We start from the raw sequence: 14,565 nt of genomic DNA on the forward strand, positions 1-14,565 counted from the left end.
CTCCCTTCCCAACTGCAGCTCGTGGAATATCTCAAACTGAAACCGGATGGCCTGATCTATTATTTGAGGGAAAGCACACCGAATCCCGATATGCCAACAGGTGAGACCCCAATATTTGCCACCTGGAAAATATTGGAACCACTTTCAGGGGCAATTCAAGAGTTGTTGGTTTTTGTTTTAACGTTTAGTGGACTTTGTTAAATAGGGACTAGTTTCTTTAAAAAACATATGTGAATTTTTCATTTTTATTTATTTATTTTTCAAGTTTTGATTTTATTGGGCAAATTCGAAAAGTGACGTATCATAGAATTTACATTGAATATTGAAAAGACCAGAGGTCACAAAAAAACAAAACAAAAGCAGTAATAATTTTCCATTTTGATAAAATATCGATCACCTTCTGTTCTATTATTCTACATTTGTATCTTTATACATGACTTCCCGTCTGCACCCAATTTACATACCTTTTTATAACACCGATCATACTAAAATAAATTTCTTATTTCAATAAAGTTCTTCATATACCTAAAGTCTTTTTTTAAAAAACTAAACCTTACATCTTGTTTTATTCCCCACATTATATTATATTATTTACACAGAAATCATTCAAACGCTACCCATAGTTGCCACACCGTGATTGTAATTCTGTAAATATTTTTTAAACATGTCCCATTTTGGAGTAAAGCATTGATTGAAATTGCCTCTCTGTCTGTTCATCAATTATGCCATCTCAGCATGTAATAATAATAGGGGTTGCTCGTGCGTAAGTTGCCGCCTCTCCTGGCTATGTTGCCTGGTTGAACCTTTTCTGTCTGGACAGCCCTTCACTTTGTGGCTGTTTCAGTCGCTAGCAGAATCCGTCAGTGGGCGTTTCTTAAGCCTTTTCCAGCATAAAAGCTGTTTGACGCCAAGTCTCCTCCTACTCTCCCTGCATGGAAGTCTTCTGCGCAGGGAGGGTGTGGGTAGCGGAGGACCCGTGCTCTCCCCGCTGGTCTCCGGCGAGGAGTCCTGGAGCCCCCTCGCCGATTCCCCCACCTGCCCCCCTTTATCCCTGGTGTTGCTTTGATTTCCTTCCCCAGCTGATGAGCTGCCTCTCTCTCTGCTGGGTCCCTCTCCAGCATCACTTGGGAGGCTTCCCTCCGCCTCTGGCTCCGATGTCAGTTCCCTGACACAGCATATTCTAGGATTTTATTTAACCGCTCTGATTTAGATGGTACCTGATCCTCCTTCCAATTCATTGCAATCAGGGTCCTTGCGGCCGCAGTGGCATACGGAAATATTTCCTTTTGGCCTTTTGGTATTTCTTTGTCTAGAATGGCAAGAAGGAAGGCCTCCAGTTTCTTTGGAAAGGATACTGTCAACCTTTTCCCCCCAATTCGTCATATATGATATTCCAGAATTCTTTAATTTTTTTACAGAGCCACCACATGCGGTTTGAATTTTTCAAATTTTACAAGCATCAATTAAAAAGCGAAGCAAAACAATACCCATATCCAATTCTTACTTGTAACCAGGGCCGTCTTAAGGATATCCGGTGCTGTGGTGCAAAGCTCCCCCTTTCCCAGAGTTGTTTCCCCCCTCCAATAATATATAATATTTTCAGTAAATGAACGTAGTAAAAAAAGGAAAAGTTTAACAATAATAAAGACATACAAAAATAAAAGGAAAAAAAAGAAAAATAAAAGAAAGAGAAGAAAAAGTGCATACAACTTATTACCACTTAATTAATTAAAATTAAGTACCATCCATCTTCATAAACATAGTATATGACTTCCTCAAATCTCTTCCATCTGAATTTCTTAGTAATTATACGTAGCAGTTTCCAATATCAGTGTTTCAAAAGACCATATCACAGTCCTAATCATTTTACATAACTTTCCTTATCGTACAATTTCTTATTTATAAATTTAATTCTATTTTTATCCTTGGCCTAATTGTTTCTTTCAAGTGATTACATATCTTTAATATTACAATATTTATTCAAGTGGTCTTTAAATTTCTTCCAGTCTTCTTGATGTTCCTCTACTTTCTGGTCGTGGATTCTCCCGGTGAGATCAGCCAGCTCCATAAATTCCATCATCTTCAATCATCTTCATCTGGTTTCTCTTCAGATCATATAAATCTTTCGCCTTTTACTTTCCCAGAGTTTTCGACCTTTTTTTATTGCTGGAGGAGGCTGGCAGCGGCTGGAGGGCAGCTCCTCCGGCGGGGAAGAGGTGGAGGGTGGACGCAGCGCCTCCCGGCTCCGCTGGCGGCTTCGTGCCACGATGGCCACAGCAGGCAGCACACCAAGCAAGCAGGCCTGCGTCGAGCGAGCGAGGGCGTGTGCACCGCTCCCGCAGAGCGCCGGCTCGTTTTTTCCCCTTTTAGCCTTCTGGCGCCCCGCAGAATTCGGCACCTGCAGGCTAAAGGGGAAAAAACCGAGCCGACGCTTTGCAGGAGCGGCGTACCCCGCCTCGCTCACTCAGCACACTCGTTCGGTGTTCCCCAGACTCTCGCCTGACACCCTCCAGAACTTGGCGCCCCGCGCCACTAGCCTCTATGGGTAAGGCAGGCCTGCTTGTAACTAGCCTTTATTGGCATAAGTTAAAACAGTAAAATCATACAAAGTCATACACTGATAATCCAAACATATACAATATATAAAAGCCTAGATAATTCAAATTTTTTACTAAATCCTTATTTCCCATTTTTGACTACAAGTTCTACTAATGAGTCTAGTTTCCCCCCAATAGTTTTTCCAATAGATACTCTCTCCATTCTTTATTAAAAGTTACTTCTCCCTGGTTTCTAATTCTTCCCGTATGTTTTGCCATTTCGGCATAGTCCATTAATTTTATCTGCCCCTCTTCCTTGGTCGGGACTGTATCTTCTTTCCACCTAGTTCCTTCCAAGCAAGGTTCATGAGGTCTGGAAACTTGGCTTTGTTTGTTTGTGCATGGGAGAGCTAGAAGGACCATAGCTCAGGCTTGTCGTTTGCAGGTGTCACCTAAGCAAACTCTTTCCTCCTGTTTCCAGAAACTGCGACACCTGCCCCACCGGCTCACCCGTCTGCATTCGTAAGTATCTCTTTGTTTGCTTCCTCTCAAATTGTCGCAGTCGGGTACCGCCTTTCAGGGTCGGTTTAAGGACCAGGGGACCAAGATCCTGGGTGAGAGATCAGCCGTGGCTTCCATCAGCGGCCAGGGAAATCCCACTGAACCGATCTCTGTACGGAAGCGAATCCTGAACCTTCAAGGGGTGGAGTAGATGGCCCCAGGGTCAAACTCTGCAATTCTGTGATTCTACGTTTCCTTGCCAGGCTCAACGGAGACTCGTATCACAAAACTCCGATGGTTACACACCTGACCCCATTGGTGAGTAAAGGCAAGGGAATAAACCAGCACCCCAAGGTGAATTGTTGTGTTTTTATAGATAGATAGATACCGTATTTTTTGCACCATAACACGCACTTTTTTCCTCCTAGAAAGTAAGGGGAAATGTCCGTGCGTGTTATGGAGTGAATGCCTGCGGGTGGCGGGGGGGATCTGCTGCAGTCGTGAGCAGAGGATCCATGATTCCCCTTCCTTTCCTCCACCGTGGCTCGCTTTGAAACAGCAAAACGGGAGAAGAGTCGCTGAGTGGGGAGGAGAGAGGGACAGAGAGCCTGCTTCTTTAAAAGAGCAAAGCGGGTGAGGAGAGGAGCCTTCTCCCCTTAAACCCCTCTTCTGCATTATTAGCAGCATCCTTCTCCACCCACCCCACGTGTGCTCCTTGTCCCTTGAGTGCTTTTCCTTCCCTCCCCACTTAAAACGTGCTTACAAAGCACGGATCCACATGGATCCTCAGGATTTTTGCACTGGGTCACCCCAAATTCACCATCAGATCACATAGCATGTCCATGGCTACATCTTGCACCAAAAAAATCACACACCCACTGTTGCCTGGGGCCGCAGTGGTGCAAAAACGTGGTTACAAAGCATGGATCCACATGGATCCTCAGGATTTTTGCATTGGGCTACTCCAAACTCACTGTCAGATCACATGTCTGTGGCCACAGCATGAACCACAAAAATCATATATCCACTGTTTCGTTTAGAATATTTTTTTCCTTGTTTTCCTCCTCTAAAAACTACGTGCGTGTTATGGTCTGGAGCGTGTTATAGAGCGAAAAATACGGTAATTTATTACGGTCGGAGACCATCTTATAAAACACACTTAGGGGTACAATCCCAGAAGGAAAACAAACATTTAAAACAATGTACAACAATAAATTTAAAATTTATAAATGTGATAAGCATATAGACACTTAAAACTTAAGATAAGCTACCACAGAGAGATGACCCAGAGTCACTCCTGGAACCGAGTTTGGGGATTTTCTTAACGAACTAGTTTGGGTCAGGGGATGGTCTGCGCCTACAGATCTGTACACAGAATCTGGTGACCATCCGGGAAGGGGAGGAAGGGAAGTCAATGTTCAATTTAATTTAACGCTTTGCTTTGTTTATGTGACTATGAAAATTATAAAATTCATTTTTTAAAAAAATCTCTTGGGGATGGGCGCAGGCCGTGGGAAAAAGGGCCGGATCCTGCCCATGGACACATCCTGCTACGAAAGCCCTTACAGCGACCCCGAGGAGCTGAAGGAGAAGAAGCTATTCTTGAAGAGGAACAACCTGATTGTGGAGGACATGGAGTTGGGGGCAGGCAATTTTGGCTCCGTCCGGAAAGGCGTTTACAAGATGAAGAAGTAAGTTTGCCTCATGGTGAGCGAGAGCAATGACCTGGCTACCTCAGCATTGCCTGCACTGACTGGCAGCAGCTCTCCAGAGAGTCAGGCAGGGGTCGTCCCAACTGCACCGGGAGAAGCTGGGGGTTGATGTTATATGCAGAACTGGGGCTCAAAGTAAGATTCCAGTCCTCATGGGGCTAACAACCCCCCAGCCCCATTTTAAAATGGATGCTGCCATATAATGGATTGAGGTTGAATCTCAACAAGAGATAAGTACTGTTTTGGGGGGTGTTGTAAACAAAAAATGCCCTTTTTCCCTTATAGGGTATCCAAGAGCCCATATAGAGTCCTTACATAGGTTCCCTATTGGTAGGAGAGAATAACAGAGGCCAAGCAGAGAATATTGAGAAGCAAAGCAGCTAGTAAGCCTGATCTTTATTGATCTGTTGCAACAGGCAAAATAAAAAAATTCCTTCCAGTAGCACCTTAAAGACCAACTAAGTTAGTTCTTGGTATGAGCTTTCGTGTGCATGCACACTTCTTCAGATACACTGAAACAGAAGTTGCCAGATCCTTCTATATAGTGAGAAGGTGGGGAGGGGTATTACTCAGAAGGGTGGTGGGAATGGGAGATTGGCAGATAGCTGAGATGAGCCTGTTGCAAGAGGGTGCTCCCCTTCACACGCAGGAGAGGAGGAGGACCCCGAACCAAGGTGTGCCCGCCCTTATATAGACATTTTAAATTGCCCCCCTGGAGTCCAAGACCACCCCCAGAAACGTCATGCATACATCACAGAAGGGGTGTAACCTAAGACCACCCCTCAGATACATCATACCTACATCACAAAAAAGGCGGTCAAAAACAGAAATTTTAATATTGTTGTTCTCCTGTTGTTGTTTATCTCCTGTCTGGCAGGTTACTTGATTGGATTTCCTGGGGAGCCTTTTGTAGTGATAAATACTTAGTTCCTGGGCCAGGTCACAGGCTCACCCTATTCAAACACAGACATACCCTTAAGACAGGATTTGTGAAGGAAAAGACAATGGGGAGGCTTTTCCACTTTGACCTTGCAGAGAAAACATTTGCTCAGTTTAGGAATAAAATGGCTTCAGGTCGGTCTTCCTGTGCTGGTCTATGTATGTGCAGTTATGAACATTACCATATATCTAAGACCTCAAAATTCCTATCACAGGGGGCAGGGGGCAGGCAGGTGTGGGGGCTCCCTGGTCCTGAAAGTGGTAACTGTGCCCCTGAAGGACCAGGTGCGCAGCCTGGGAGTCATTCTGGACTCACAGCTGTCCATGGAGGCGCAGGTCAATTCTGCATCCAGGGTGACTGTCTGCCAGCTCCATCTGAGACCCTCCCTGCCCACAGACTGTCTCACCAGAGTGGTGATCTCCCACTTGGACTACCGCAATGCGCTCTATGTGGGGCTACCTTTGAAGGTGACTCAGAAAAAAACAACTAATCCAGAACACTGGTGACTGGGAGCGGCTGCCGAGACCACACAACAACTGTCTTGAAAGACCTACTTTGGCTGCCAGTACATTTCCGAGCACAATTCAAAGTGTTGGTGCTGACCTTTGAAGCCCAAAAGGGCCTTAGCCCAGTATACCTGAAGGAGCACCTCCACCCCCATTGTTCTGCCCAGACACAGAGGTCCAGCTCTGAGGGTCTTCTAGCGGTTCCCTCATTGTGAGAAGTGAGGTTACAGGAAACAAGGCAGAGGGCCTTCTCGGTAATGAATAATGTGGAATGTCCTTCCATCAGATGAGGAGGTAAAAAAACCTATGGAAGACCTTTTGGTGTTTCCCTCACTGCGAGAAGCGAAGTTACAGGGAACCAGGCAGAGGGCCTTCTCGGTGGTGGCGCCCGCCCTGTGGAACGCCCTCCCACCAGATGTCAAAGAGAACAACAACTACCAGACTTTTAGAAGACATCTAAAGGCAGCCCTGTTTAGGGAAGCTTTTAATGTTTGATGTATTACAGTATTTTAATATTTTGTTGGAAGCCGCCCAGAGTGGCTGGGGAAACCCAGCCAGATGGGCGGGGTATAAATAAATTATTATTATTATTATTATTATTATTATTATTATTATTATTATTATTATTATTCCAGTTTGGGTGGAATGCCTCTTTCAAAGAGTCTTCCAAAGAGTCCTTTAAGAGCCCAGCCTCCTTTCCCTTCTTCTTCTGAAAGGCCAATGCCAGCTGCCACCCATGGCCATAACCTCTGCTCCCCTCCTCCCTAGGAAGCACATCGACGTGGCCATCAAGATCCTGAAAAGCGGGAACGAGAAAGCCGAGAGGGACGACATGATGAAGGAGGCGCAGCTCATGCACCAGTTGGACAACCCTCACATCGTCCGCATGATCGGCGTCTGCGAAGCAGAGGCACTCATGCTGGTGATGGAAATGGCCTCCGGAGGGTCCCTCAACAAATTCCTCTCCTCTAAGAAGTGAGTCGATCCCACCGCAGATTGGATCTGCAGGTCCCGGGCGGAACTGCAAAACCAGTCCTTTATTTCCAAGGTTTATGGACAACTCTTCTTCTCCAAAGAAGGTCAGAAAGCGGGTGGCAGATCGAGGAAGCAATTCATCCGTTGAATAAAAGGGGCTACAAATAGGCCCTAATGTGACTTCCTTTAGAATTGTAGGTTTGGAAGGGACCCTGAGGGTCATCCAGTCCAACCCCCTTTCTGGAATAGAAATGTCTTTGTCAAGTTCAGCAAGGGAGGGGCCTGTCTCATCTCAGCCGTGAGGGAGTTTTACGATATTGGGATCACACTATAGAATACTTGGCTCCTGAGAGATGTGAGCCACGGGATACCACTAACCATAGAAGCATAGAATTGTAGGGCTGGGAGGGACACCTTCTGCAATGCAGAACTCACAGCTCAGGAATCCCTGGCAGGTGGTGCCCCCAGCCCCTGTTCAGAAACCTCCAATGAAGGAGAGTTCACCACCTTCTGAATGTTAGATTTCCTGCTCCCTGGCTGCAGTCATGGGATTGTTGTCTATCACATGACGGTGTATGTTTTCATTCCACTGAGTGGGAAGTGACGGAGACAGGATGTTTGATGCTAGAGAGAAGAGGGAGCCTTGTTGCAGTGCTCCGTGTGTGTTTATATGTAAATACACATAGATTAGCCAAATGCTGAGTTGCTGAGGTCTGTCACGCAAGGTGTGCAAACTCTGTGGATCCCTAAGTGTACTGGTGTCTGTTGGCATCGGTCTCTGTGATGTTCGGGCAGAAGAAAGCTTTTGAAGCTCCCTAACAATCGACCAGGAGGGAGAGAACATGCCAGTCGGGCATGTGTCTCTCCTAGGGTCCTACTCGAGAGTAGGACGAGCTGCTGACACTGAGGTCATAGAATTGTCGAGCTGGAAGGGACCCTGAGGGGTTGGACTAGATGACCCTCAGGGTCACTCCCAATTCTGTTTCTACCAAACAAAATGCAAGTAAGACCTCCTTGGAAGTCCTCAGGCTAAGAAACTTTCTCCATTTTGGACTTTTTGAGTGACAAAAGAGGAAGGCTGGGCCTGGGACGGAAATGTAACAAAATGCCATTTAGCAGAATAGTACGAAAACTGTAATTTTAATTCCAGCCAGAAATTTTCTTTTCCCCCCCTTCTTCACAGTTTTCATTTTGTATTGTGCTTTAAATGGTTGTGATCCACTTTGAGAACACGTATGAGGGGCAAGATATAAATAAATTAAAAATCCAAATATACAGTACACATTTATCTGTAAGATGTACATGGAACAACATTCTCTCCCCCCCAACACCTTCTGAATGGTATTCCAGAAGCCAGATTTGTGTCTCATTTTACACAGATCAAAAACATAAAGATGCTTAACATCATTTTCACTATTTGACATCTTATTAAAGACAGGAAACATTGCTATGAATATTTTTCCATGAATTTAAACTGTTACTCTAAACAGGGTTTAGCCAGAAATTTTCATGGAGTGTTTATATTAAATAATATAATAATGGTAGTACTAACAAGTGACAGAGAGGGTTGTGGAGGTAAGTTTATTCTATCTCTATCTCCCCCCCCCCGTCTTGCTTTTTCTCTTTTCTTATTCTCTTGATATGTTGATTTTTATCATTCTTTCATACATGAGTTTGGATTTTATTGTTTATTTTTTTAATAATAATGTTTATTAAAGTTTCACAAACAATAAAAAGTTCCAAAATTTAAACATAAGAAAAACTACAAAAATATAAAAATACAAAAACAAAACACATAAAAAATACACAATAGAAAACAGTGAACAAAAGAAGGGAAGGAAAAAAAGAACAAAAAGAAAAACCAAAAGGCAAAACAGAAAATAGATTAGTATTTTCATATCTTATACTTCATTCACTAGTTTCTTGACCTCCTCACACCTCCCATTTTGTATTCCAGTTCAGATATTAAATTCAGCAAATCCTTACCCTCTAGCATTTATCCTCACTCAAGATATTAACCTATTATAAATATCAATTTTCCAATTATCAATCCCTATTTACATTTTCTTAGAAATCTTTTTACCAATACCACTTATTTTCCATCAGACAAAGTTTTAACATTCCTTAATTTTACAGTGCTTCTGCAAGTAGTCCTTAAATTTCTTCCAGTCTTCCTCCACCAATTTTATTGTTTAATATCTTAAACACACACACACACACACAAGTTTCCTCTTCCCTGTTCTAAAGCAATTGGCTTCTCCAGCTCAGGAACCCTCATTAAGTCAATGCCTTAACCGTGGAAGAACTTTCTTCCCCACCCCCAGGGATGAAGTCCCCGTGAATAATGTGGTCGAGTTGATGCACCAGGTGGCCATTGGCATGAAATATTTGGAAGAGAAGAACTTTGTCCACCGAGACCTGGCTGCCCGGAATGTTCTGCTGGTCAACCAACACTACGCCAAGATCAGTGATTTTGGGCTGTCCAAAGCTCTGGCCGCTGATGACAGTTACTATCTGGTGAGAAAAACGGGTTAGGGATCCATTGAAGGTCAGAGAGTGATCTGCTGGGATGCAGGAATGGTTTAGATTAGGGCTGGGCGATATCTGGTTTTCAACACTGTGGTATATCACCAGCTAAACATTGTCATACACGGATATATCACAATGTCTGAAATAAGGAAGGAGCTGGTTTTCAAATTTGTGATATATCATGAGCTAAATGCCAAGATATACTGATATATCTCAATGTCTGAAATAAGGATGGAGCTATGTAGAGGCATTGGCTGGCTTCACTGTTTCCCCCACATTGTGATTTTTGCAGAGCACCCCCCCCCCATGATTTGCAATATATCACCAGGTCAAGAATTATGGAACCAATATCATGATATGAACCTGAAACTGACTTTGGATGATATATTGCCCAGCCCTAACACACATCATGATTCGCAATATATTTATTGCCGGGTCAAAAACTATGAAATCAATATCACAATATGAACTTCAAACTAGTTTTGGACGATATATTGATATACCGTCCAGCCCTAGAGATATCTAAGGGAGGGGGGGGGGCAGAGACTGCTCAACTAGATCCTGAGAAAACAAGAAGGCATTTGACTATATCGAGGTGACTCCATCTACAGCATGGTTAAAGTGTAAGCAATAAGTTGTTGGTGGTGGTGATGGTGGTGATGATGGTGTTATGAACTAGGACCTGAGCGAACAGGGTTCAAACCCTCAGTCAGACTCACCTGGCGACTTTGGGGTGAGCCACAGTCTCTTAATTTTCCTCAGAATAATAAAAATGGGCCAAAGGAGAGTCATGGATGCCATCTTGAGTTCCTGGGAAGAAATCTGGGATAGAAACGGAATAAAAAACAGGTCTTGCCCATTGAAATGAATTTCTAATGACTTACCTCTGGATCTGAGCTGTTGGGAATCACAACTGGGGAGAGTTGCTGCCGTTGCATTCAGAGGTCAGGGCATATTGTCAGATGCCATGAAGACAGGAGGGTGGACTGGATGGGCCCCCTTTGTCCAGATCCAGCAGCCAGGCTCCTCTGAGTTTCTTACGACTGCTAAATAGAGCTTCCATGAGCAGAGGCAGTCTACCTTAGAATGACGGTTAACAAATGAGGGAGGAAGCCTTTGGTTGGCCCCTGTGAGGAGAGCATGCTGGGCTAAGGTGGGGCCTGCTTGGGGAGAGCGAGTCGTCCACCCAAGTCTTCTCCTTCTGCATCACGCACATTACCTGGCGATTCCTCACTGCCCCTCTTCTGTGCCTTTCAATGCAGGCCAAGACAACAGGGAAGTGGCCGTTGAAGTGGTACGCCCCAGAGTGCATCCTCTTCCGAAAGTTCTCCAGCAAGAGTGACGTCTGGAGTTACGGAGTCACGATGTGGGAGGCGTTTAGCTACGGACAGAAACCCTACAAGGTGAGCACCCCTAAGCTGAATAGCTCGGGAGCCCCACACCCTGAAACATTCCACCAGGCTCACCTTATATAAAAACTGCTAGCACATTCGCAAACGAAGCAGAGTCTGCTTTGGTTTCTAATTGGACGGGGGACTGCATGCTTCTGCGCCGCAGGGGGTTGGACTAGATGACCCTCGGGGGTCCCTTCCAACTCTACAGCTCTATGATTCCATGAGAATCCATCTATCTGTCCATAAGAATCTATCTAAAGTAAAGGTAAAGGGACCCCTGACCGTTAGGTCCAGTCGCTGAAGACTCTGGGGTTGCAGTGCTCATCTCGCTTTACTGGCCATGGGAGCCGGCGTACAGCTTCCCGGTCATCTGGCGAACCAGAGCAGCACACGGAAACACCGTTTACCTTCCCGCCGGAGTGGTACCTATTTATCTACTTGCACTTTGATGTGCTTTCGAACTGCTAGGTTGGCAGGAGCAGGGACCGAGCAACGGGAGCTCACTCGAATCATTGCAGGGATTCGAACCGCCGACCTTCTGATCGGCAAGCCCTACCTAGGCTCTGTGGTTTAACCCACAGCGCCACCTGCGTCCCAAGAATCTATCTACCTATATGTTTATTCTTATTTAATAAAATTTATATATATATATTATTATATTTATTATTTACCATGCAGTTGTTGTTGTTAGAGCATGAGACTCTTAATCATATGCATTGCAGGGGGTTGGACTAGATGTATAGCTGTCAACGTTTCCCCCTTTTTAAGGGAAATTCCCTTATTCCGAATGGGATTCCTTGCAAGAAAAGGGTAAAGTTGACAGCTATGACTAGGTGACCTAGCTCTATGATTCTATTATTCTCTGCTCTTAAGACAAACCAGTCAACCAGTTTCTCTGCCACCATTCCACTAGAAAATGAAAGGACCGGAGGTGATAACGTTCCTGGAGGAAGGGAAGAGGATGGATTGTCCCCCCAAATGCCCCCCAGAGATGTACAAGCTGATGCAGCAGTGCTGGACTTTCAAGTAAGACTCTTCTGCAGGCCAATATCTGGGATTCTTTTAGTTAAAAAAACATTTATTCAAAAGTTACAGTACAACTTTCCCCTTGCCATAACATCACTCTGTTAGCCAAGAAATACCCACACCTGATATCTGAGACAGGGAATGCTTCTTCGTGCAGAACAAAGTTAAGTTGCGGAACTCCCTGCTGCAGGGTTGGGAGAGGCCAGTGCAAGTATGAGCCTCCAGGACGCCGGCCCCTTTTGCAACCTTCAAATCTCGTTGACAAATATGCAGCTTCCCCCGCTTAATTTTCTCCCTTCCATTTCCCTCCCTTCCCAGGTGGGAAGACCGGCCGGACTTTTCCACGGTGGAGACGCTCATCCGCACCTATTACTACAGCATCGCTGCCCGGACAGAGGAAAGGCAAGAGGAAAAAGTGAAAACTACGTCTGATTGAGCTCCGGACACCCACCCATATCCCTCCGCAGCCAAGACATCTTTCCGCCTTTGGGAAGGGATGCCTTGCAGGCTGCGCTGTTTCTCTGCGGCTGCAAATCCAGAGTTGGTGGCGACAAAGCTCAGTCTGCCCTCGCCCAGGCCCACAACTGCCTGTCTTCTTGTGTGCAACCAGCCCTCCTGCCTGTCAGCTCCCTCCCTCATCCTTGGTCTTGAACAGCTTCTCTGCCTCTCGTTGACTCTGGTGCCCCCTACTGGCGGTCCTCCTCTTGTACCCTGCACACTGTTGATCCAAATTCAGTAGCAGCTCCAGGTACCCCTGTCCCTTCCCCCTCCCTCAGCGAATATGAACATGAGAGCCTGCGGGATCAAGCCAATGGTCCATTCAGTCCAGCATCCTATTTCCACAGTGGCCACCATGCAAGCAGGATCCGTGCGCAAGAGTTTCCAGCAACTGTTGCTCAGAAGCATAGCTGCCTCTGATTGTGGCGGCAGAGCCTAGAGATTGTGGCTAGTAGCCTTCATAGAATACAATTCATTGGAAGGGACCCCCAAAGGCCACCAAGTTCTAGAGTTACCTGTTTTGTTATACATAATGTACTTTTTATTGACTTTCCTAATTTTTCCAAATGGACTTCAATTTAAATAGTTGCATTGTTTCATGTATTGACTCCCCACTTCCAAATTGTTTCTGTTTATACCCTTTTCTACTGCGTTATAAATCAAACTCAAATGTCTAATACAATTACTTTATCATTTTACTTTCGCTGCTCCGATCTTGAATCCTTCCTGCGATTTCTTTCTTTTTAAAAAATATACAGTGGACACTCAGGTTGCGAACGTGATCCACGCGGGAAGCACATTCACAACTCGCAGTGTTTGCAAACCGCAGCACCATGTCTGCGCAAACGCGGGTTGTGATTCGGCGCTTATGCACATGTGCAAAGCGCGATTTAGCGCTTCTGCGCATGTGCAAGCGCCGAAACCTGGAACTAACCTGTTCTGGTACTTCCAGGTTCGGCGTGGTGCACAACCCGAAAAAATGCAACCTGAAGCGGCTGTAACCTGAGATATGACTGTACTCCATTCTTCTATAAAACGTTCACCACTTTGACCTCTTAATATTCGTGCCATCTTTGCATAGTCACAGAATTGTAGGGTCAGAAGGGATCCCAAAGGATTATCTAGTTCAACCCTCTGCAATGCAGGAATCTTTTTGCCCAGCGTGGGACTCGAACCCCCAACTCTGAGAGCCTCAAACTCTACCGACTGAGCTATACCAGTCCATTGAGTAATCTCTTCACTTCGAAACCCTGCAAAGGAAAACCCTCTAAAGGAAATATAAAGGAGGATGAAAGCATTAGGATTATTTGTGTGCATAGTTATGGATCTCTCTCACATTAATAACTCACCTCTTGGATATTTAATTTTTCATTTGTATCTTCAAAGATGTTTAATCAAGGAGTTTTTTTTAAGGGCTGAGGTCACTCGGCCCTTTTTCCCCCCCTGCGGGGTCTGGGAACGCCGGCCAGCCCTCACCTCTGATCAAAGCAAGAGGCAAGCACAACACTTCTGACAGGACAGGCAGCCGTCCTCTGCTAAAAGGTGACCAGCCCTGGAGAGATAGAGATCTGATGTATTATTAGTTACAGGTGAAAGCTTTAGGTTCTCACTGTAAAGTTATGTTCTTGTTTGTTTAATTCGGGGGTGGGGTGGCGATTGTGGCAATGCTCATTTATGGTTTTGCAATAACGCTCGTGGAGACGCGGGTGGCACTGTGGGTTAAACCACAAGAGCCTAGGACTTGCTGATCAGAAGGTCGGCGGTTCGAATCCCCGCAATGACGGGGTGAGCTCCCGTTGCTCGGTCCCTGCTCCTGCCAACCTAGCAGTTCAAAAGCAAGCCAAAGTGCAAGTAGATAAATAGGTACCGCTCCGGCAGGAAGGTAAACGGCGTTTCCGTGCGCTGCTCTGGTTTGCCAGAAGCGGCTTAGTCCTGCTGGCCACGTGA

The 14,565-nt window shown here is 45.4% G+C and overlaps 1 protein-coding gene across 1 annotated transcript in view; it reads left to right on the forward strand.

Annotated features, from left to right (window-relative positions):
• Positions 1 to 13,338, forward strand: part of ZAP70 (zeta chain of T cell receptor associated protein kinase 70) — a 31,731-nt gene extending 18,393 nt beyond the window's left edge. The window contains exons 5-13 of the mRNA XM_083483851.1: positions 19 to 100; positions 3,019 to 3,059; positions 3,302 to 3,356; positions 4,546 to 4,729; positions 6,965 to 7,171; positions 9,496 to 9,688; positions 10,963 to 11,103; positions 12,008 to 12,120; positions 12,439 to 13,338. Of these exons, the coding sequence (XP_083339977.1) occupies positions 19 to 100; positions 3,019 to 3,059; positions 3,302 to 3,356; positions 4,546 to 4,729; positions 6,965 to 7,171; positions 9,496 to 9,688; positions 10,963 to 11,103; positions 12,008 to 12,120; positions 12,439 to 12,556 (1,134 nt within the window). The 3' untranslated portion in view covers positions 12,557 to 13,338. The remainder of the gene's footprint in view (positions 1 to 18; positions 101 to 3,018; positions 3,060 to 3,301; positions 3,357 to 4,545; positions 4,730 to 6,964; positions 7,172 to 9,495; positions 9,689 to 10,962; positions 11,104 to 12,007; positions 12,121 to 12,438) is intronic.
• The last annotated feature ends 1,227 nt before the right edge of the window (positions 13,339 to 14,565 follow it).

Source organism: Podarcis liolepis (assembly GCF_965112155.1).
Source record: "Podarcis liolepis genome assembly, chromosome: 18".
NCBI lineage: Eukaryota > Metazoa > Chordata > Lepidosauria > Squamata > Lacertidae > Podarcis > Podarcis liolepis.